Source organism: Calliopsis andreniformis, chromosome 9 (genome assembly GCF_051401765.1).
Source record: "Calliopsis andreniformis isolate RMS-2024a chromosome 9, iyCalAndr_principal, whole genome shotgun sequence".
In the NCBI taxonomy this organism is placed as follows: Eukaryota; Metazoa; Arthropoda; class Insecta; order Hymenoptera; family Andrenidae; genus Calliopsis; species Calliopsis andreniformis.
The window spans coordinates 13326180-13349772 of NC_135070.1; the positions used below are offsets into that span (position 1 = coordinate 13326180).

The 23593-nt window shown below is 41.3% G+C and overlaps 2 protein-coding genes across 2 annotated transcripts; both read left to right on the forward strand.

The window, feature by feature from the left end:
- Positions 1 to 9278: 9278 nt before the first annotated feature.
- LOC143183397 (uncharacterized) lies at positions 9279 to 13245 on the forward strand. The gene is made up of 6 exons (XM_076384922.1): positions 9279 to 9395; positions 9646 to 12005; positions 12104 to 12195; positions 12609 to 12830; positions 12903 to 13112; positions 13157 to 13245. The coding sequence occupies exons 1-6, from the start codon at positions 9279 to 9281 to the stop codon at positions 13243 to 13245; spliced, it is 3090 nt and encodes a 1029-aa protein (XP_076241037.1).
- Positions 13246 to 13866: 621 nt separating this feature from the next.
- LOC143183398 (uncharacterized) lies at positions 13867 to 19161 on the forward strand. Its single transcript, XM_076384923.1, has 12 exons — positions 13867 to 13951; positions 14272 to 14393; positions 14529 to 14756; positions 15485 to 15719; positions 15825 to 16127; positions 16188 to 17516; positions 17558 to 17595; positions 17668 to 18264; positions 18310 to 18546; positions 18595 to 18620; positions 18669 to 18776; positions 18852 to 19161. The coding sequence occupies exons 1-12, from the start codon at positions 13867 to 13869 to the stop codon at positions 19159 to 19161; spliced, it is 3618 nt and encodes a 1205-aa protein (XP_076241038.1).
- The last annotated feature ends 4432 nt before the right edge of the window (positions 19162 to 23593 follow it).

The following is a 23593-nucleotide window of genomic DNA, read 5'->3' on the forward strand; positions in this document are numbered from 1 at the left end:
CTTTCCAAATTCGTTTTCCAGGAACAATGGAAAGTCCTGGTGTTGGATTACGAAACGGTATCGCAAATGCAACGACGCGTTTTGCCTTCTCGCGTTTCGTGACATCGTCACCGTTTATCCTGCGCATATTTCGCGTTGCCACTCCGAATTTTTGATTATTTTGAAGTTGCTTGCCACTTCTTTAGACTTCTACATAACTTGGAAAAGGTCTTGTAGGGAAATAGTTATTTGCGATGATGTACTCGATAGAAGCAGTCGACAGTAGTCAATGATAGCAATCAGTAGAAACAGTCAATAATAGATAGACATTAGTAGGTAGTTCTAAGTAATCAATGGCAATAGATATTGTAATAGTATTATAGTAATCATTAGTAGTCTATAATCATAATCAATTATAGTTAGTAGTAGCTAAAAACAGTCACTGTTAATAACAATGTTACTACTTAAGTAATCAGTAGTAATAGTCAACAATAATTCAATTCTATTTCATCGAATCCATCTAACAGATTACAGAACAATTCCATCGAATAATTTCTCTGCTCCCGTTCATCACTCATGTATCACTACAAAATCCCCCGAAAATCCATTGAAATATTCTAATCGATTCGATCCTAATTCTCGATTCAATTCCCCGTCAATCAGTCTAATCTCTATTCCACTCCACTTCCAAATTCATTCAGCTCAAAGTGGCTTCTAAAACACTAACTCGTACCTGCATCTTCGAAACGACCGTATATTCATTTTCTCACCGAAGTGGCATTTCATTAAATTTCAACGACCATGAGAAAAGAAAAAAAAAATATGGAACGAAGCATCAAGCCAGAATCGCGTTAAAATCGATTCGTAAGACGAGGATGGAACAAAGCATGAAATAATGAAGATAGAGAGTGGGAGAAAGAAAGAGAGAGAAACTAGAAAGAAGAACGATAATGGTATGCGGGATTCGGCTGAATAAAATGCAGAAACCTTCCTTCTAAGGGCGAGGTCACCCTGACGGGCTTTATCGTTGCTGGCATAGCCGTCTGCCGCGCTGGTGGGGGTCCATCACGCGGTACCGCAGGAAGTGAAATTGTTATTCAAATTTATGGGAAACCTGCAGCCGATGCAATTTACGGTTGGCTATATCGCGATGGAATCAGTGGAAATCTATAAGCAATAAACAAATCGGAAGTCAGCGGCGAGCGTGCTGAAACTTCGTCCCCTCCCTGTCCCGTATCAATTATTTATGAATTTTCCGACGACAATAACGCCGATAACTCCTCATAAATTTTGCTTCACCGTACGCTTTTCCAACACGTGAATCTTTCATCTGACGTTTCCACTATCCACGGCTGGCTCTAATGCGTTATGAACGGACAGTCTTTCCTTTCCTGGACTGCTGGAATTTAGGAGGAAGTTAGTGGGACCTTAATTATGCCACTTTGTTGTCGTTATTCTTTTGTAATATATTTTTATGCTCCTCAGATTACTCTTTATGAATATTCCGTTTCCATTCTGGTATCCGATGTTCGAGCTGGAACAATGGGACACTGATTACAATATGTGTGGTTGTAAAGTAGTATACGTCCTGTTTAAAGAAAAAGAGCTTTTGTCTTAATTAAAGGCTACAAAATAAAATTCACTTTTCCCTTTTCAACCCTTAACTAGGAACACACAATCTTAGGATGCGAAGATTTCGATCAAAATTATCATAAATAATTATTTAAAACTTTTTATGAAATGCAATAAACTTTTGCTGATCCTAAAATATAGAATGATTCTGGATACTGAGTTGACAGTAGAATAATAAATTAACAATACGTATAGTGACACTAATATTATACACATATCTGCATATAACAGTAATAATACTATTATTAGAAACCATGTTATTCAAATAAAGATTCATTTAGCCTCACGAGTACTGTCTAGCTGTAAATTCATTCACAAATGAAAAGTGCTCTGCGTCCTTTAGCCTTTGTCCTGCTCGTAAACGTTATGCAATGCAACGTCAGATCGTAGCAGAGCGATTCCTCTGTTCGATTAGATAACCTTTAGCTCCTACGTAACTTTTTTTTCTGTTTTACCCCTATCTCTTTCGAATGACTGTATAACATGGTTGCATTCCTTTGCAAAGTCACATAATGTTGCGTGGCAAATGTCATCACCGTCGATCCACGACGAGTTGATTCTGCAACTTGAACGCGAAATAACATTAATCTCTATGATTACAAACTATATTACAAATGCTTAAATCGACTGGAACAAGGGCAGTATGCAATCAGCAGAAGAACGATTTAAAATTGAAATCACTGTTAACAGTGACACAGAGCAACAAAGACTATTGGACGCCTAGTCTTCTGTTTGCTCCGACGACTTCCAGATTTCTCTCTGCGTCCCATCAGCATTTCAAAGACTAAACTCTTTTTCCCTGATTTTTCTTCAGATCGTTTCCACAGTTCACGCGACACAAGCACCTATAAACGACAGACTATCTGTCTCGATTTTCTGCCCACTCTATGACTCCACATTGATGAGACATCGACGATCCCTTCTCTAGCCCAATGGAATAGTCCTCCAATTGTCCTCCCAATTATCTTTCCAATTGTCCTCCCTTCTGTCCTCGAGTCCCACCTTTCGACCCTGGCGCAGGGCTTCCCTTGGCCCACAAAACCACGAAATTTCGTTTCGGATGACACGTTGTCATAGGTCGTCTAATGGTTCATTATACTTGCTGATCGTCGGGCCTCCTGATCGTGATTCGTTCGTGTTCGATAATTTATACGAAATTGCGCCATGCCCTTAGACTGATGACCGGGTTACATTGTCATAGGTCAGCCGACAGTTAATTATACTTGCTAATTATTCCTTGCTGTCCTTTTTCCCGTCACGCTGTTATCGCGATCCCCCCGTGACGAATCCTTCGATATAGTTGTCACGTGAACGCCTTCACGATTCCTCAACAAACGTCCCACGAAATCTGGTTGCATAAGATTATAGCGAAAGGGAGCTGTGGCTCAATTCGTTCGGACCGCCTTGCCAGCTGTCGATGTTGCTTAATCTAATTCCCTGTTACAAAATATTTGGAGGTAGTTAATGCTTCCCTCGATGATAAAGTAGAATGTGGTTGATGTTTGACATTTTTTCTTGGATTGTTAACAAGGTTCTATGTATGTAGGTACTTCGAAACTGTAACGCTTGAAGACTTTACTGTTGAGTTAGTTTAATTAATGTCGCTAAAGTATGAGTAGAACAGGGAAGAAGAAGACAGTCGAGAAATTGAACGTGGCGAGTCACTTGACAAATTTAAGGAAATTACGAGAAAAATATAAGTACAAAAAATCGTGTAATAATCAAAATGCTCCAAATACGAGGGCAACACTTGTACATAAAAATAATAATATTTTATCAAGAAATAATATCTAAAATGAGGGGTAGTTACTCTAAAGGTAACACAATTCTATAAAACTACTGACGTTGAAAAACTTGATTTCCTCCAGAACATACCCCATCTAAGAGCTGTGGTCGCTTAAAAAGCAACACGTTACCAAAACATAACAGTTGATCCTAGAAACGATCGGTGTTAGCGAGCTTTATAGAGTCCTGACGAATTCGCGAAGAGGTCGCATAATATCGAGCATACGTCGATCAGTTGTCAGAGGATTAGACTTTAAAATGTGGCCCGATGGCTGGGCCGATTTACAATCGAGCGTGTATCATCTTTGACGCGTGGCTCTTTAAATCGCCTCTTTTTCGAGCGTCCAGGTACGTCTCACGGCCGATCGCCGATTCAAAGCGTATTCAAATACGATTCCGCCTCCTCCGCTCGTGATCCTTAATTCTCAAGGAGAAGGAGACTACCCACCCACAACTACTTTGCGTTTCAAAAGCCCGCACCGGCCGCTTAGAGACGAACGAGCGAGACGAGGGGTGGCGCAAGAGGAAAGAAGAAGTTGTCCATTACATAATGCATTCGAACCGTGATACATCAGAGAATGTCCGATCGAACGTCTGTCTCCTCGATCTCGGCGAGCTGTCGGCACACCAGGAGAAGGGGATGCTGTGCTCGTGATGGGCATCCTCGAGGTCACGGTCAGCAGGAGTCTCACGACGAACGAATTTAATCGTCTTCAGAAGTTTCGGCTGCTCTCTTCTCTTATCCCACTGAGAATCTCATCCAGTATCATCTCGGTTAATTTTATTGTTTCTCGTTGGGAAACTGTTTTTGTTGGAACACTCGATATATGACTAGTGGAACCTTCATTATTAAAGCAATGATGAATATTTTTTAAGCATACGACTGATAATACTTCTGTCGAGAGGAATGATCTAATTAATTGAATGGGTCCTGGAATTTGATGTTGAGCTAGAGTGAAAAGGAAATAGTTGAAGTTATGAGAAATTTTATATAATTTAGCCCTGTTGAAAATTAAGTGTCGATACAGAACAATACACGCTGTTAAGGCTGTAAAGTTGCTTGAAAAGCATTTTTAATACCTAATTAATTATAAAGAATGTTATAATGAATGATATAAACAATTTGTATTAAATATGCTAGAACAAAGTTAAACTTACTAATTATTTAAACTAGAATAACTAGGATATTTTAGTATTGAATATTTATAAGAATTTTCCAAGAGTTAGAAGTTTGATAAAAGCCTTTCATGTATCAAAGTAGAATTTTCTTTGAGCTTTTAATTAAAATTCCGAATAATTCAAAATGTGTATCGATTTTGTATAATATCTAAATTAAAGGGTAGAACAAAGGGTATCGTAGCGAACAGATATCAAGAATCCCGAAGGATGTTGTGAAGAAGTCGATCTTCGAAGTCAAGGCTGCGAGATATCTATCAAACAGTAAATTTAACCACGGTTGAATATTATTATCTCTTCGCCTCTTGAAAGTCTAATTTCTCTGTAACCTTTTAATTCTCTGAGTCCGTTCCTCCTATTCTTTAATACTTCAATAATTCAAACAGATCCGAAGCCCCGATATCACAGCGTGCATCCTTCCGTTATTTCGCAAGGGTTACCATTATGCATTTTCCCGCGGGTTAAAATCACGAGACAAACGTGTTTACGAGGGTTAACAGACTTCGGAACGATCCACTCGCTCGACAGCAGTTTTTGTTGAAACATGAACGACGGAGAGTGGCGTTGGCAAGACATCAGAAAAAAGTGATCGGAAGCTAGGTGAACTGGACGGCTTGGAAAAGCACGAGATACCGAGATCGTCGAGGTCATGGTCACGCGTCGGCTCATGAAAACCAACAGAGCAGCGATTCGAAATTGTTTCCCAGTCATTGAATCGCTTTACCGTAACAAAAATCTTTCTACCTGCTCCATATGTCTTGCCATTGCATCTGCAATTCCGCTGACTGGGAGAACGATGGTTAACAAAGCCACGAACGATCGTGCTTCTAATTGAAATTTAACGACAGAGCAGGAAGTTACTTCGGAAATCATTGTAAGTTTTGAATAATTTTTTTTACGTCCTGGATAGCTCGACTAAGAACAAAATTTTATTTAAATAAAGAATAACGAATAAAAGTAACGAATACAGTTCTGTTTTGTATAATTGAATAAGAGTTTGTCTGACTAATTTTAGGTAGCATTGAATTAGCTGTGTGTGTTCATTTCCTGATGCTTAATATTCGTAAAATATGCTTCCTCTTATGCCTTATTAATTGCAAAAACAGTCCACCCATCGCTACGAATAAGAATATCCTTCCATTTAGCTCCTAGAAAGGAATCATTGCGCAACAGAGCGATACTCCAAAAGGGAAATCTGGATATCGCTCACGTTGCTATCACCAGAACCGAAAGTGTCCTATTACGCCTGGTCAAGTACACGTGTAACTTCCTTGTAATCTTCTCTTACATGCTGTCTGCGTCAGCAGACATTAAACGTTCCAGAAACATTATCTCCGAATAAGCGTGCGCGTGCGTGATCATTCCATTAGCGGTGATCGGTACCCAGTCACGCGTACCTTTCGAATGGCCAACCATAACAATAACCCGATCACCAATTACACAACGTTATAATCGCCAGCCCGTCGATTCAATAAAACCCCAGAAACAAATCCCCAAAGATCAACTCTTCATCAACATTCCCCTGATCTTCCTCGCTCGCCGTGACCTTCGCTCGAAGGGAGTAAGAAAATCAGGTCCCTTTTCCACTCTAGTCTAAGAAGCCTCTTCTATCGACTCGTTGTCCTTGCTTGTATTTCCAGTTAGCTCGATAAAAATTCTAAACCTCCAGACGCCGATTAAATCGTTCGATTTTCTTCTTTTTCTTCTTCTTCTCGTAACGGTTGGAAACTCATGCTCGGAATTTCAAATCGGAATCGGGGCGCTACGCCGCGAGGAGAGGGACGGTTTCGTGCAGTCAATTAACGAGCGACTCGGGGCGAATTAATCGACCAAGGGTAGAGGGGGAAGGGACGTTCCCCCCAATGGCCGTTTCGCGATCCAGAGCCAACCCCCGTCGCTTTTCCAGACAGCCTCCCCCTTGTCCCTCGAATAGATGTCAGTGGTTCTGACCGCATACGATCTACCAGGGTGTATCTAATTTCCACACGATTCGAAATAGCAACGGGTGACGGTGAACGGCGCGAACTGCGCAGGAAGGCACGTCCGTAGGACACGGGGGGAGGGGACGACGCCTCGAATATGGAGCTGTGGTGCAATTTCCCGTTTCCGTCGACCCTGTGCAGAGTTATCTACACGCCTTCGCGGCTACGATATCATGTATGCCGTAATACGGTCGTAATCTATTTTAATTCCGGCCACCTGATATTTTGCATCGACTTCCGATGAATAAAGCAACAGGACGTCGACGGGACTCCGGTGGAGAGGAGGAGGGGAAGGGGAGGGTCTAGCCGTGCCGCGGAGATTAATAATTCCCCTTTTGCTCGTTTTCGCCGCGGGCACCGAGCCGGACGGTAACCGTGGAACCTTGGCTTGATTATCTCGACACGGTAACACAGAGAATTCTTGCATCGAAACGAAGGGGAGAAGAATTAAGGGGGAAAGGGGGTGAGTGGCTCTAGCGCTCGACGATGGGATACTGGGGATAGAAAGTAAGTTCGCTTACTGTGGAGAAGTATTTGGACACTTTTTCATGTTGTTGCAGTATGTAAAATATGCTAAGTGAAATTCTATAATATAGTTTTCAGTACGAATCTGATCTCAGACGATTATTCGTGAGATACGAAGGGTGATTTAATTTGGAGATATTGTTTCTGCTTTTTAAGAAGTATTTTAGTACACTTACCCTATGATCCTATATGAGTCCATCATCAATATAATAAGTAATTAAGTAACAACCACTGAAGCTAAATTTAATCTTAACGAACCACTCTTCTCTCTTAGAACGCCATAAGAAGCCAAACAGGACTTCACAAGATTTCAAAGTGAACCATTTCTCGCCTCGTACATCCTTCAACCCCACTCTCCTGCAGCCCCCAAAGAACCCCCTTCCATTTCGAACTCCACCAAACGAAACGATGACACAGACACCTCGCGTTGAAAATCTAAGACCATTGGACGTTGATCCTAACCACTCTGATCGAAATAAATCGAGGATGAACGGTTCTAAACGAAAAGCAAAATCGCCGGTTTTCAAACGGGGTGGCAGGACAAATAGCAACGGGGAGGGGAGAAGGTTAGCTGCGCAGAAAGGCGCGTCTTGGTTGAGTAGACGACCGGGAATCGCCTTGAGAGAAAAAAGAGGATGCGGGTCGGACTCGCTGAAAGCGTTCGCGGCAGAGCCGATTTCCCGTTTCCATCGATCCCGTCGCGACGCCTATGAATCGCCGCTGAGCCTTTTCCCGCTGAATTATGTTGATAGCATTCATTCACGAACATAATCGGTCGGCAGTCCTGTGTGCCTTCGGGCCGAGTGGGAAAAACAAACGCCGTTCGGGGGGCATCCAGACGAGCAACGAAAGCAAAGCGATGTGTCCCCGCGGAATAGATACCAGACGAGATACCCTATAAACAAAGTAACAAGCTGGTGGTCCTTTGCAATCAGCCGTTTCTTGTTCACCACATGGGGCCGTGGATCGATGACTACTAACCCTGTCTACTAATGAGATCGATGAAATTCGACGGTGTAGCTCGAGAAACCCCATCACCTGAACTAGGCGTGACACCCTGTTTCACGAAGTCAGCGATTCCTTATCTCTCTTCCACTGGAGGAAAAAAAGGACACGAGGATGCGGGGTCTGTGGGACACATACAAGGTGCTTTGTAAGGAGCGAAGCAGGTGTTGCTCAAGGAATCGACAACACCAAGCTGTATTCACGGGGGACGTTACTGAACTTCATGACCCATTTTCTTGTGAACTGTACCAGCGATTTCGTGCAAATTTGGAATAAGTACTGTACTATACAGGGTGTAATAAGTATACTTTTCAATGTTCTAAGGGGTGACAAGGGAGTCAAATTGGAGCACAATATTTTAAATTCGTTTAGCAATAATAATGCCTTAGAGTTAATCTACCTATCCAGTAAACTAATAATCAGGGGATTCTGTAATTTTACAGATGCATTAAAGGGCAGAAATAGAGCAAAAAAGTTTTAACTTTTATAAAATAAATTGAAAAGTGGAAAATGAGAGTAAAACACATGGAATGGAACTGTTTGAGTGAATGTTTCCATATAACAGTATCCTAATAATACAGTTGCTCTATATTCAAATCGACGTCCGTTCCTGTTGCTTTCCAACAGTTTACATTCTCTTCAACAGGCTTGTGCAGCTTGTCCAATCAGTTTCTCTTGTCTTGCTCCCTGGATTCTGTATTCAGTTTCGCAATTCTTTCATGCAGTTGATTTCACGGTAGAGTTTCATCCACCTTCGAGTTGTTCCAGAAGAACGGTACTGCGTTGTAATTTTCATTCATGTTTTCTGATGCTGATACATACATGCAACAAGGTAAAAATCAACTGAATGTCTTGTGTTTTCTATTTATTTTCGATTCTCGCTTCACCGAAGATATTTACTTCAATTGAGCAGAGCACAAAAATAAAGTTCCCCAAATTTTGTTCTACATCGTTGGTAATAAATTGAATCAACTAAAATTAAGAACCAACTCAGGAATCGTATAATTCGATTGATGAAAATGTTGCGAGAAATCGTATCGAACAAACGAAACCTGCACGACAGGCGTTGCTAGGACGAGCTTCTCGTGTTTTCAACTAATGTCCACGCGAACTTGAAATAAACCAAGGATTTACAGAAGTTTTAATTTTGTTGTATAATCGATCATCGAGCAACATATACATTTTCTCGGTGCAATGCAAGAGGACTGTGACTTTCAATCCGCTGTCATGGAGAAGAAAATGTCGAGCGAGGCCAGACTTGATGTCTGCACCAGTGGTATCTCCATGCCTGAAACAGAGAAAAACAAATCGGTTAGTATCTATTCTAACACTCAAATTTTATTTGGCACGATAGTTTCTTGGTCCTGAATTCGTACTTTATGACAAGGTATGACATTAATGTAATTTCTGTTTCAATATTATTAAAAGTAACGCCAATTGTTTGCATATTCATTGAAGATAATTGTCCAGTAGATCCACGTAAATGTAAATGTAGAAATATTCCCACTTCTACGTAAAGGTACTGACCCAGTTTCCACAATTTTTTCCTGATTCCCAATAGGTGCTTAAAGATTCAACAGTGAACTTCGACGTTCTCGTATCCTCATCAGAGATTTTCACAAGGATGGAATCGGAGCTGGAAAAAAACGAGCGCGCGTCCGTGCAACGAGCATCGATCAGCCAATCTCAGCCAGAATCATTACCAGATGCAGACAGTGAAGCGAACCACAGCTGGCTGTCGTATTTCGACTGCGACACGATCTTTGACGTCACTTGCGAAAGTGTGTCTCATTACAACTCAACGAAAGCGGAGAAGGGAAGCGATAGTGATCTAGATGAGGCGTTGATCTTCGATGACGCCGAGGAAGCCGAGACTTCGATGACCAGGAGCAGCTGCGAAAGGTCCGTCGACGAAACCTGTGATAAGAGGCTAGAGGATTTCGATCAGACGCTGGACACCGACGACTTTGTTGTTCCCAAAGCTTCCATGACGGAGATAAGAAATGTTAACCTAGAAGAAGTGACTCTAGATATTGCAGACGAAATTGGTGTAGTAACTAGGGAAATTGTATCCTCATGTACTATAAATCAGCGTCTTAAAGATAATGGGAATGATTTAGTTGAGAAACAGATGGAAAATGAGAAGGAATTTGAGGTTGAAAAAGTGAATTCTCTGGTTGATAATACTGAGGATCATAACGTGTTAAACAGTGAAAATAGAGAGTCAAATATTACTGTCAGCCAGGATCTCAATGGCAAAAGTAGGATAAACTTAATGGAAGCTGAGAAAGAGGTAGAGGATAAAAAAAAACTTGAGAATGAAAAAGTCAATCATCCTGCTAATGATGAAGAGTATAATAACACGTTAAATAGTGAAAATAAAACCTTAAATGCTGCGACCAGTCAAAATCTTGAAGGTAAAAGTAAAGTACATTTAATTGAAACTGAGAAAGAAATACAGGAACCTAAATCTGAAGAGCTAAGGGATCCTGTGAATTTTGATAAAGATAACATACCAAATAATCTAAAAGAATCTTCGAACATTGTCGTCGATCAGAACATTAATGATGACAGAAAAAAGGATTTAGATGAAAAAAAACTAGAGGATGAGGAAACTTTTGAGACTAAAGACAGTGATCTTACTAATGATCATAAAGATAATACAAACTTACTTGAGGAAACTGGATCCTCAAATATTATCAACCAAAGCATAAAAAACGAGAACAGGAATGAAGCTCAGAAAGAAATAGAAGAAGAAGTCAATGCTTATGTTGAGGATAATATGAAGATAGTAAGAGTGCTTAGGGATGAAGATATCTTTCACTTCTCCAGTGACTCAGACGACGACGAGGAAAAGAAGCTAATTTACTCTTCCTCCAGCGTGGCCATCTCCGATTACCTCAAATTCAGGGATAGTATCAGGGAACCGAAGTTTGAAGCAAAACTCGAGGAACCCGACATTGTAATCCCTTCAAGTAACACGAAAAGAGAATCAGCAATCTTGGAAGAAATTAAAAGCATCGAGGACGATCAGACGTCTATGAAACAAACACCTGCAACTAGTCAAACAAAAGGCGAAATAGAGAAGACAGAAAACAATCAAGAGGAACAGAAAAGGCACGTAGAATTCAATTCCCCGAAAGATTATTTAGAAAAATTGGCAGAGTTTGCAGAGCCGAATCATCATAGAACTGAAGAAGAGGTCCGAGAGACGTTGAAGAAAATCGCTGAAGGGAAGGCAGAGATAGAGAGTAGAAAAGAAGAGGCATTAAAAGATCTCTCAGTGAAGTTCGATCAGATAGAAAAACTCGTCGCTGAACAGAAGGCTTTGGAAAGGAGAGGCTCATCTTCTGAAATAGAACTAGCAGAAAGTGAAGGTAGCGAATCCGACGAAAGTCTAGATAAGATAAAACAGGAATCTGTTGCCTTTGAAATGCCCCTGACGAAGGATCAGGTGACTGAGAGCTTCAAAATGAAAACTATGCAAAGGGAGCTCGTGAACGAAGAGAAACGACGCTTGGAATTGCTGCAAGAATGTTTGCAAGTTATTCCAAAACAAGAGGAGATGGAAGAACCTCTTCCAAATTCGATTCAAACAGAAACAGTATCCAAACCCGAAATAAATCTCGAGGAGGAAAAAGATAAGGTTGCCCGAATTTTCACGGCGATTTCCTCGGAGATGTCTGAGGAAAAGGTAGAGTCTGAGGTAACGATTGGTCAACTTGAAATGCTGAAAGAACCTGTTATGAAGGAAGAATCTGTTGGTCCTCCGAAACCTGCAGAAAATGTGGCAAGGAGCATCGTCGACGACATTCTCAGTGATACGGAGGATTCTCTTTTCTGGCAGCTGAGCAAAGAACCAGAGAGAACGTACATCAAGGGAAAAGTCTATGATTTTGATGAGAAGAAACACGGTATCAGGTACAATCGTGTGAAGGGTGAAGTTTAGCAACAGATTTTTCAATGGTTCGATACTTGGTAGCTTTATGGTTAGTAAAGTGTACAGTGTTTGGTTTCAGGATGACCGAAAGCTTTCTGAAAAAGCACTGCAAGCTGCACAAACTGTATCAGACTCCCCATCTGAACGATGTGCTGTATCTTCACTACAAAGGTTAATTTCAAAAATAAGGAACTGTAAAAAATCTGGTTTTTTTGTATAACTTTATATATATATATATAATTATTTAACTAAAAAGTTAAGAAATTCTTGAATTCTTTTAAAAAGATATGGTAGTTCTTGATACAAATGCTTAGGTTCATGAGATGATAAGAAATGCTTTACTGAAATTAATAATCTAAAACATATCGAACAAAAATTTTGAATCATTTTATGACTAAAAAAATAAGGATCCTCTTGTTAAACAAATTTCACTGCCTATATACAATTCTCATAAAAAAGTATTAGTAACACAAAATTGAAAATTGACAAGCGCCTATAATTCTTAAAAAAATAATATAAGAATGATGAATTACTACACCACGTCTGTTGCAATAGCCGAGGATTAAAAAGCTGCCACGTTTCAGGTTTTTCCTTCATCGAGAACTTGGAGAAGTACACAGGCTTGAAGTGCCTGTGGCTGGAGAACAACGGTATCCGGGAAATCGCGAATCTGGAAAATCAGAGCGAGCTGAGATGCTTGTACCTTCAGAACAATCTGATCAGCAGAGTCGAGAATCTCGAGTATCTGAGCAAGCTGGATACGCTGAACCTCTCGCACAACATGATACGGAGGATCGAGAATCTCGGTGACTGGAGAGTCGGCTAGCCCGGAGTGTCCGTCCTCGATGACCTTGACCTTGACGCGCCTATGCTTTCAGATTGCCTCAAGTTCCTGAATACCCTGAACCTGTCGCACAACTACCTGCAAGAAACCGACGACATCGAGCATCTACGGCTGCTGAGGAGCCTCTCGGTGCTGGACGTCTCTCACAACAGGATACAGACCGAGCAAGTGGTCGATGTGAGTCCGTTATGTTTCCTTAATCGCGCTGTGCATCGCGACACGACACCTCCGCTCTTTTCGGACGGTGATTATGTAATTCGAAAGCGGTTTCGCGTTTTGTAACGAGAGCTGACCACGTGTTCCTAGCTTTCAAAGCATCTATAAAAATCGAGGATTTTATGGTCCTCCGAGAAGCCTGCGTGGAGCATAAATGTTGATGTAATAGGTTCATTTCTAGAACCAGTTCCAACGAAAATACGACATATTTTCGATAATTAAAATCTGGGTGATTAACAAGGCAATCTCAAAAGTAATTACGTATGTTAGGGATTAAATAAGTTATGCAAGAAACCCATAGTACTTCCCTTTTATCTAAATTATTACCAAGATAGAACAAGACAGAATAAAATAGATTACTATAACAATTTATACTCGAACTAATCGTGAGGCTGATTGATTTCCTAGCAAAGTGTCCTTCCATCATCGCTGAAATGTACTCAATACTTTTTCTGTGTAAAATATAGCACACAAATTCAATGAAAAATTCAGAAAAAAATATAATTGTGCTATAGATTCTACATGACATGAAGAACCTACGCGTGTTATGCTTGATGGGTAACCCAATTCTGAAAACCATCAAGCTGTATCGAAAGACGATGATTTTGATGTGCAAGAATCTTCAATACCTCGATGACAGGCCAGTATTTCCAAGAGATCGTGCTTGTGCAGAAGCTTGGTAAGACACAGTTTATCTAGATCTACTAATTCTCTTATAATTGATACGAAGTTAGATTTAGTTACTTAGTGTTAAACGCTAACGAAACTGTTATCAAGACAGGATGCGTGGAGGGCCTGAGGAAGAGGCAGCAGAAAGAAGACGATGGATCCAGGCGGAACAAAAGAAAATAAATGACAGTGTACAAGGTGAGTGACAACTGAAAATTTTGATTCTGTCTATGACTATATAGTTACTGAATAGTCTTCTGTGCTCGAGGAAATACATCTTTGTGTATACTTAGCTGCTTTGCATTTATTTCTTAAACTGACTTTTCACTTTAAACAAACACCGAAGACAATCAAAGTAATTGTAAGCGAGGAACTTTCGAGGACTTTTCACAAAGCCTGACGAATTTCTCGAGCACAGAATTTATTCCCTATTGCGAGGGCTCCTAGAACGCGATAAAGCAAGCTAATCGATCATTCGTTCGATCGATCTCTGTTTACCCGTGGACCGCCCTCGAAAGCCCTGATAAACAAAAGGAAGCTGTGCAAACCGGTCGGGACGTCCGAAAAGGAGGCGGAGGATAAGAAGAAGACGAAGGAGGACGAAGAAGTAGCCGAGCTTGTGTGCACGAGCAACGAGTTGGTAAGAACTAGTTTTGTCAAGGTCTGGTACAGAATTCGTGCTTCGAATAATATCAACCATCCGGCCCTACATCGACTATTTGATCATTCACCATGCGAAACCCCCTTATGCTGGCTCCGATGAACCTTCTTCAAGCTCCACCTGGAGGAGAAGAAAAAGTCGGGCGTCTCGTCCTCCTCCAGCTCCTCCGTGTCCTCGTCATCGGACGAAGAGGTGGAGAACGACCAAGAGGATGGAACGGGGCAAAAAGGAGCCGAGAAAAGTGACGGAAGGAGGCCAATGGCGGAGGAAGAAGGGAAAGCCTGTGGCGAGAACGCTGACGAGCTTTTGCTGCCCTGGAGAACGCAGGTACGCTTGCCACTTGCTATCACCCATTTGATGCAATGACATAACTCAAAAATATTACTGGTTCTGTGTTATTAATATAATAAAATCGGATCTTGCTTCAATTAAGTTATTGTCTCATTTCTCGACAGAAATTGTGATTATTTAGTTATGTCAGTGTTGCAGCTTCTATCGTTGAAGATGGAATCAAGGTCATGTATGAGTGATGAGTCTGTGTGCTGAGATCGAGTCGGTTCTAATACGCAAATTTCAGTTCATGTTCGAACAGTACCTGTGAGAAAGTATGTTCACTTTTACTTGTATCTGTGAAGTATGTACTTGGTTCATGGAATAATAGATGTGATTAGAAAATGGATAGCTGTAGGAATTGAGAATATAGCTCTAAGGAGTTGGAGGTTTGATCGAATTGAAACGTGTGTGAGTATCCAAACCTGAAAATTAGGCACAGACACATTTGTTAATGATATGTATAATCACTACTAGTGGGGGGATAATTGTAAAAAGTTTTGTAACCAAAATTAGTATTTCTACTATGAAAGTAAAAATCTAGTAGTGAGTTTTAAGTTGTTATCAAAATTTGGAGTCTACATATATATACTTTTAAGTATAGATTGTAAGCCATTAAAGTATTAAGAATTGTCTTCTCATCCTTACTTCCATTTTGTACTTAATTATTTCTAAAAATTTCCAATTGAAATACATCCAAATTAAATTTCCCTTATTCTTCTCAGACATCAAAGAGCAAGATGACTCCCCATTTGATAGAAGAAATAACGGAGGGCAAGGAGTATATAGCAGGCGACGCCGAAAAGAAGAGGCTTGGCAAGAAAATTTTGGACGGTCAAAGAAGCATCAACGATGTTCCAGGTGGTTGCGTTCTGGGCAGAGAACTGGCCCATTACGAGAAACTTGTCCTGAATACAACCAATGAAACCGAAATTACTCCTGGGTCTTGCGCGAGCGAGCAGAATAAGGAAGACAGTAAATTATCTACAGTCAGATACTTAATACGAGTGCCATGATAAAAACAATTTTTTGATTCTCAAAATATAATAAATCAAATACTTTTTACCAGTTTTTAACCAGCGATCGAGCTACAATCAATCACAGATATTATGTTCTCACTTTTAGATCGTCAAAGCAAACTCTTCGAAAGTGCCTCTGTCTCTTGCGCCCTTTCGAACTCGAACGACAATCCAAGAAAGGAGAGTGAAGCTTCCAACAGCGCTAGCAACGAAAGATTGTACACGGACATCTTAGACGATTATCGAGGGAAAGACGATCGATGTGTTCTCAGCAGTCAGCTGAACAGCATTAGGGAGGACATGAAAGAGTTCTGCGCTGACATGGACAAGTTCGTCGAAGACAATAAGATCGTCTTTAAGAACGGTGAAGTGAAGGGGTTCTGGGGTGAAAAAGTGGATGCTGAATCTACTATGAACGTAATAGACAAACAGGAAGAGAAGGAGTCGTCGGTGAAAAAGGAGGACACTTTTAAATGGTGGAGTACGAAGGAAAGGAAGTCGAAGATTAAGGAAATTATGAGGGAAAAGGAAGAAGAGACAAAGAAGAAACAAGAAAGAGCCGAGGGAGTCCAAAAGGATGAGAAAATTGAAACTGTCTATTTCTCCAGAGAAACTTCAGAAGAAAAAGTTACACAGGAAGAACTAGACAAGAAGAAGGAGGGAGTGTATGATTTGCTAAATTTGAAGACTTGTCCTAAGATTCTCTTGCAAGATGTGAAAACTTACTCCGAAGATGAAGGCAGTTCTAAGTTCTCTGAATCCACCAAGAAGGAGAAAAGGGAGGATCTCTCTGGGGGCGTATTTAATTCCTTGTTCAATGAACTGAATTATAAAAATCGAAGGAACAGGAAGCTCGAGACATCAAAGTCGCTCAGCTCTCACAAATTGCTGGCTATTGAGGAGATCGAGGAAACTGTCGAAGAGCCATCAGAAAATTCGAGTAACTTAGAAAACTGCATTTCTGTTAATAAGGTCACATCGCATACTGATATCTTAAAATCAGAAAATATCCAAGAAAAGGTTAAAACAGAAGTTCATCGGATAGAGATCGTAGAAGTTCATTCCAGCGATTTTGGGACTACCAATTCGACCGACGACGACGAATCTGATAATGAGTCTGTGAAGACGGTGATCGATATGTATGAGGAATCTACAAAGATTGAGACGGAATCTGGACACGCTGACCAAAGGATAGATACTAACAAAAGCATCGCAGAAAGTAAAGATAGATCTTACACTCTTTCTAGTACTCCAGAGAATACTGAAGCTCAAAGAGATCATAAAAGCGAGGAGAATTCTGATGTTCAATCACTTAACACGTTAACAACATCGTCAGGTACTGAGAAAACGAATCAAACCTTGAAATCGTATAAAAGAACGCACGATTGCGACCACCTTGACATTGCTAGTAAAAAGTCTCATTTAATTGAGGAAGTTGACTCTGAAAAAAATTCAAGGCAAAAAACAGGCAGTGAGGTATTCGAATGGTGTAGGCGGCATTTAATGAAGGAGGCAAAACAGTTTATGAAGAACGGATCCCCACTGATTGACAGATGCATAGAGAGCTTGATAACGCATAAAGGAGCCGAAGGAAACTGGAGATCCTCAACTTGTGATCCAGATCAGTTTCTGACATGCGCATCTTCGAGTTTAGATATGTTTAGACCTTCATCCTCTGGAACCTTGGAAAACTCAAAACTTACCTCGTCACGTGAAGGATCTCGTGGAGATGAATGTACTCGAAATGTCGAGGGTAAATATCTAAATGTTAATCAAAATTTTTCCAGTATCCAGTTACAAATATCAAAATAATGAAGAAAATTGATAACGTCGTGTGTTATCAAATATATTTTATCAAATAGTGTGTCAACTAAATCACAAATAAATTATAACCCAAATTGCAGAAATTTGATTCTATTTCAGATATTCGGTCGCTGGACCATCTCCTGAAACAATCTCAACTTGCTGAAAAGGCAATTCCATCAACGTCGGGGAGATGCATGGATCTCTACGAAGAATTCTGCCAGCACTTGGATCGAATGAACGCGCAAAGAAAGCTACTGATCGAGCCGGATTTCATGAAGGCCAACAGAATAGATCAGGTGGAAAAGAAACGCGACGCTCTATCGCCAAGGGAGACGAAACAGTCGAAGAAGAAACAACAAACGAAGCTGATCGAAGTGGTTTCAAAGAATCCGACAGACGCAGACGACACGGGAGAACCTGACGAAGCACAAGTAGACCCTGAAGATTCTGCGATGGACCCAGCGTTGAAAGACAGAATATTGAAAAGCATAAATGCCCCGAAGAGCGAGGAGCAGATGGAAAGGGCGAGGAAATCAGCTGATAAGCTGAAGAAGATTTCTAGGGAAGCCATGGCCAAAGGAAAATCGTTAAACGAGCAATCACCTACTTGCAGTAACCAGCAACGAGTTAGTAATTTAAATAGACACCTTCGATTATTATCGAACTATTATCCCTTTTCCCTAATTTTTATTTTAGTTTAATCGCAGATATTCTGCTAAGTTATTATTTGCTATTTTCAGCAATTTAGTGAGAGTAGAAGATTTTTCATGGACCTGATGAAAGAAGACCCCCCAGAAGGAGTTGAAGATATCAATATTGTGAAGAAGAACGATGAAGTTGAACTGGATGCAAAAACAGACAAAGTAATTAATGAAGTCTCTGAGGATGTCAATGAGAAAACAGAAGAGACTGTAAAAGTATCTTCTGTCAACGACGATCAGCGGGAAAACGAATGCCTGAGCGCAATGAAAGAAAACGTAGCGAGGAAAAGTTTAGAAATGCAAGTTGTTCAAGAAAATTGAGAGAAATCTGGAAGTAAGGGGTACGCGAGGTACTCGAGAAACGTTGAACGTTAAACGCTAATTTGAGTACGTTCTAGTCAATGGGAAGAAAAGTTTGAGTTGTCGATTTTACATATCCGTCGTGAAAATGATTTCAATACAGACAAGTATGGTAGGCTCTCTAGTATGTTAAGAATCATAGAATTGTACCTCGTTTTTCGTCGGTCGAAATAAACGCGTCACGATCTATTTCGCGGTTCGAACGAAACTACTGTTAACAGGACTCAACTACGATTATCAGGATTCAGCTATGAATATTTTAATATAAAAGCAAGAAGCTTCTGTGATCCGTTTCCACGCTCTCTGCAAACCTTGTTGAAATTTTCTAACATCGAACGTGGTGCAGCACTCGATTCAATCGAATCCTCAGCTGAAACAGAAAAAGCGCGCGAAAGAATGAATCAAAACGACGAATGGCAAGATGGTAAACGAATCTTCTACTACGTACACTTTATTTTGTTCATTTTTTTGTTTGTCCACACTCACATCAATTATATAATAATAATAACGATGATGGCGGTGATCCGGTGAACTGTAATTAATAAGTAAGAATAATTAAACCGTAATCATGTACAATGACGATTCGGTTGCGTTGCGAAACGAAAACAATTGTCTTCGACGTTCTTACACGATTCCGTCGTAACTCGAGGACGCCTGAATCCCGCTCGAACCCGCGGCGGTCCTCGCGTAAAAGCTTGGCGAAAAGCTCGTGACACTTTATACGTTTATATTAGGATGATATTGGAACGAAATATTCTCCATCGTTTGTCCCATTGGCATTGTTCCTTCCACTTCCGTTCGGCCATTTTCCTCTCCTCTTTTTCTCTTTTCAGTTATTATTATTATTATTATTATTATTTCTTCCACGTTCTCGTCTGCAACTCGTTTACTCGTAAAACACATGCCACATACGATGGTTCAGTTCTCCGCGTGCTCTTAAGAACTACCTTCACTGCTCTCTGGCACACCGCAGGAAGTAAAGAAACGTACAGATACAATTATGCTCCTCTGTTCTCTATAATTGTTACAATAATAGATTTATAAATGTCCACTTTCTCTCTCATCCACGCGTCATGTTTTCTCTCATTCTCACGTGACCAGGCAAAAAGTTCCACGTCCATGCTCAGTCGTTAGAATAATTCGCACAGCGTTGTTCGGCATTCGCACACGCACGCATTCGGTTGCTCCCTAATTGTAAGTTATTTTTCAGGGCCTGTGTACCGAGTAGTCGGGGCACCAGCGACGACGACCGAAAAACTGGGCGTCTCTTCGTCCGATTCAGGGAAAATCGAACTATCAACAGGGTCGTCGCTTCCAGTTCTCCAACCACTTCTTGTACACCAACCCTTCAGGCTTATCCTCGTTTATTATCGTATTGTTATAGTGTTGGTGGTTGCCGTTTTCGCGGTTAATTATTCAATGCATGACAGCCCTTACACGTTACAGAGAGAGTATCTTAACGCCTATGCTTTGTTTAGTATTAAAGAGTTCCCATCTCCTTTCTTTCTTCGTCGACTCGCTGAAAAAAGTTTCGGGAGAGCTCGCCATACCGAATTCCCTCCCTCCCGTGGCGAGGGGGGGAGAATCTCGGCCGCCTCTCGCGAACTGGAAGCGTGACGGCGGCTCCGCGAAGAAAAGGGGTGCTTTCCCTTCTCTGGATGCGATTCGAATCGAACAGCACGATGAACGAAAGTGGTAAGCTTGATGGAGTCGCGCTCGTTGAGTGGATCGCGACGTTTCCCTCGAATTTGCAATCACGCGTGGTCTAAACGAAATAGAAGTTCGTCGTGAGGGGGGCGGGGGAGGACTCCTTGCGAAAGTTTCGAGCTCTGCTCTTGTCCGAGCGCTTGTCAGTCTTCTTTGTTCTAGTCCGAGAAAAATAACGTATCGATCTCGTTGATTCTTCGCGTACTCTTGATCCCTATTTTTAGACGAGCGTTCGTGTGTGTGCGTGCGCGCGCGCGCGCTCATCGGTCCGCTTTTATTGTGCAACGATAATGCAAGCGGCTCGGGCACTTCCCCTCGGGTGCAAGTGCAACGAGCTTCTCACGGTCCCCGTGAAAGTTGCTCGTCTTTGTACTACGAACGTTACGTTTTACTCTTATTCTTTTCTTTTTTTTTCTTTTTTTTAGTCGTTTTCTTCTTTTTCTTATTTCTTTGTTACAGAGGATTGTCATCGCGCGTTGACACGTCGTTGTCGCGTCGCCGCGTGCGCAAGGTTCAACGAAATGTTCCAGAAACGATGCATCGAGATGCATAATGCAATGTAAATACTTCCGAAAGATATGTGTACGACGCACTTATCGGTTCGCCTCGGTCGCTAGACGGTGCTCGCGACTGGAAATCAAATGGTGAACGTTTTGACGTCGAGCCGTCGTTTCGTGAGAAACTTTTCGAAGATCTTGTACTGCGTATTCAGGTAAATTAACGTTAAAGTTTGAAGGACGGTAGAGACTCTGTCGACCGAGTTCAGCAGGGAACACCAAAATGAATCGCCAGCGGGGAGATTCATCTTGAAGGTACAGTAGACTGCTTATTAAACGGTGGACAGTGACAGCAGCTGTCGAAATCGAAGTTAAACAAACGTTCAGATGCACGAAGCGTCACGGGGCGTCGGAGAGCCTTACGTGGCGATTTGTTTCACAGAATCGTTGGCATGATTGCAAATTCGATCGAGTGTGACGAGGTAAAGTAAAACTATGCTGTGCTACGTGTACGACCAGCGACGCGCCGAAAGGTTTCTCCTCGAATGGACAAAATTCACGGATAAAAATTTCAATGGTCGAGCTCTCGAAAGAACGTACTCCTCGAAGCGCGTCGCGCTTATTGGAGTATCGATGAGAGACTGATCGAAACGAGGGATTCCACGAGGCTCGTGAGACAATCTCGAGAGGAAAGTACGTTTCGAAAGTCCCGATAAAATTGAAAGAAAAGCGACTGACACGGTTCGAAGAAGTCGCTGCGATTTGCGTTTCCTGACCCATCGACTCTTTCCTCTCCGTCTTCGTGAACTCTCGAAGGCAGGATTGGAAAGGTCATTCTCGTGAAAAGCTTCACGGAACAAAATTATATAAAGTGTACTCTGTCCTCCAATCACTATAAAAGACCGTACGAGGACGATAATCGAATTACATTATCACGTAAACAGCATTAGAATCTCAAGATAAACAATGCGTGACTATATTCGCAACAGTATTGTTAGAAATGAATCTGCCTATAATGTGGACGAAATCCAGTTGGCAGCTCAAGGCTACTTGGGTTTCCCCCACCATAGCGTTTGGCTACCCTTTCCGCGTCTCCTTTCAGTTATTTGCTCCGTCCATTGTGCCGAGGAGATAGAAAACGTAAATATGGCACGATTTACGTTAAAAAAGTAGTCTTTAGCCGCCAGGTGACTTCGTTTAAAGTTTAAACCGTAAAGAATGTGTAACGCACACATTGGCTCGTTGCTGATTCTTATCTTCAAATTTAATATTTCCCGCGTCGTTCTCTATGGCGAGATCGCAGAGCAATCAATGGAACGCAACGTTAAATTTGACGGCGATCCCTGCTACCGTCTCGAGAGAAAAAAGAAGTCTTCGTTCGTCAGGCATAATAATTATTCTAAGTGAAAACTCCGCGACTTTTCCCATTCACAATCATGGCTACAAAGTTTTAAAGAATCATCCTCTTTCGCGCGTTTCCTGTTCAATTTCACGTTCGATTTCCCGAACGTTTCGCGCCTATAAAATTTGGTTCTCTCAGCGTTCGCGTTCATGTGCGTGTAGTCGTTTAATCGATAGAGTGTATCGTGTGCACGCCTGCAAACGTGTATGACGGGTCAAAAAATATTTTGTGCAGTAACATAAACGCATTGGTAGTAAGATCATGTATGATTGGTTCTACGTGTATCTTCCAGGCCTACTGTTAGTTAAATTGGCATTGTGTTTGTGTTATAACGCAAAGTATCTTCTGCCCCGTGATACACGCGGCTAAGAGGGAGATATAAAAAAGAAGAAAAAAAAAAACAGAATGGAATCAGGAACGATTTTTTCCCTCGGTTTCGCGTAGAAATCCTGGCAGTTTGTCGTCACATCACGTTCATCCATGGATTTCTACGCACGATTCTTATGAAAAAACGAAACCTTACATAGACACAGACTACGGTGATACCTAAGTGCACGGGAAACATACATCGGCCGATAGCTTTTATCACGATTCCCGAATAGACTTTAATTCTTCTCTAATAGGATCAGCTGTTTAACAGGTGATGCTAATGCTTGCAGTATGCTTGTTTCTCGAGGAATCGTTTCGACGTGACCTTCTTCAATATTCTTTTCTTCGTTCTTGCTTTCCTTCGAAACATTCATCCTTCGCATTGTCGTTGCCTTCAGTGTTCTTGGTTCTTCCTTAACAAGTTCGAAACGACTCTCTGACACGCGGTGAATCCTGCGAGCGATTATGACGACGATGAGGGGCACCCACGAGGCTCGAAACGCGTCGCAAGGACAACGAATCATTGGCGAGCCCACGAGAAATCTACGCTTTTCTGCGGGAGAACACGGACTACATTTTCTAGGTTCACGAGGACGATAAAAACGCGGGAAGTTCGCCAACTTCGGTTGCTCCATGAGAGCAATGTCCACAAAGGATGATTACTCGAAACGAGCTATAGTCTAACCGTCGATAGTATTTTATCGTTATTATTGTTGTTATTATCATTATGTATGTATGTATATATATATATATAGATGTATACATATATGCTTTTATATATAAAAAAGTGATGAAATTTTTGTAACTATCTATCGTTTAACAGTGGAGACGTATTTCTCTTCCTCTTCCTTTAGTCGTTTCGTGTTGGTTTCTCGAGCAAACGTATAACTCCGATTCTCATCCTTCGACTTCATCATCTCTCCATTCTAACTTTCCATTGTCGTTCGGCCATGCCATGGCCTGTTCGTTATGTCCCTTTATGTATATA

Coding starts and splice junctions, on each gene's coding strand:
- LOC143183397 (XM_076384922.1), top strand. CDS start 9,279: ATGCAAGAGGACTGTGACTTTCAATCCGCTGTCATGGAGAAGAAAATG. Junction 12,196..12,608: donor GCTGTATCTTCACTACAAAG/GTTAATTTCAAA, acceptor GCCACGTTTCAG/GTTTTTCCTTCATCGAGAAC. Junction 13,113..13,156: donor ACCTCCGCTCTTTTCGGACG/GTGATTATGTAA, acceptor TTGTAACGAGAG/CTGACCACGTGTTCCTAGCT.
- LOC143183398 (XM_076384923.1), top strand. CDS start 13,867: ATGCGTGGAGGGCCTGAGGAAGAGGCAGCAGAAAGAAGACGATGGATC. Junction 14,394..14,528: donor TGTGCACGAGCAACGAGTTG/GTAAGAACTAGT, acceptor ACCTTCTTCAAG/CTCCACCTGGAGGAGAAGAA. Junction 18,777..18,851: donor ATGTTAAGAATCATAGAATT/GTACCTCGTTTT, acceptor TACTGTTAACAG/GACTCAACTACGATTATCAG.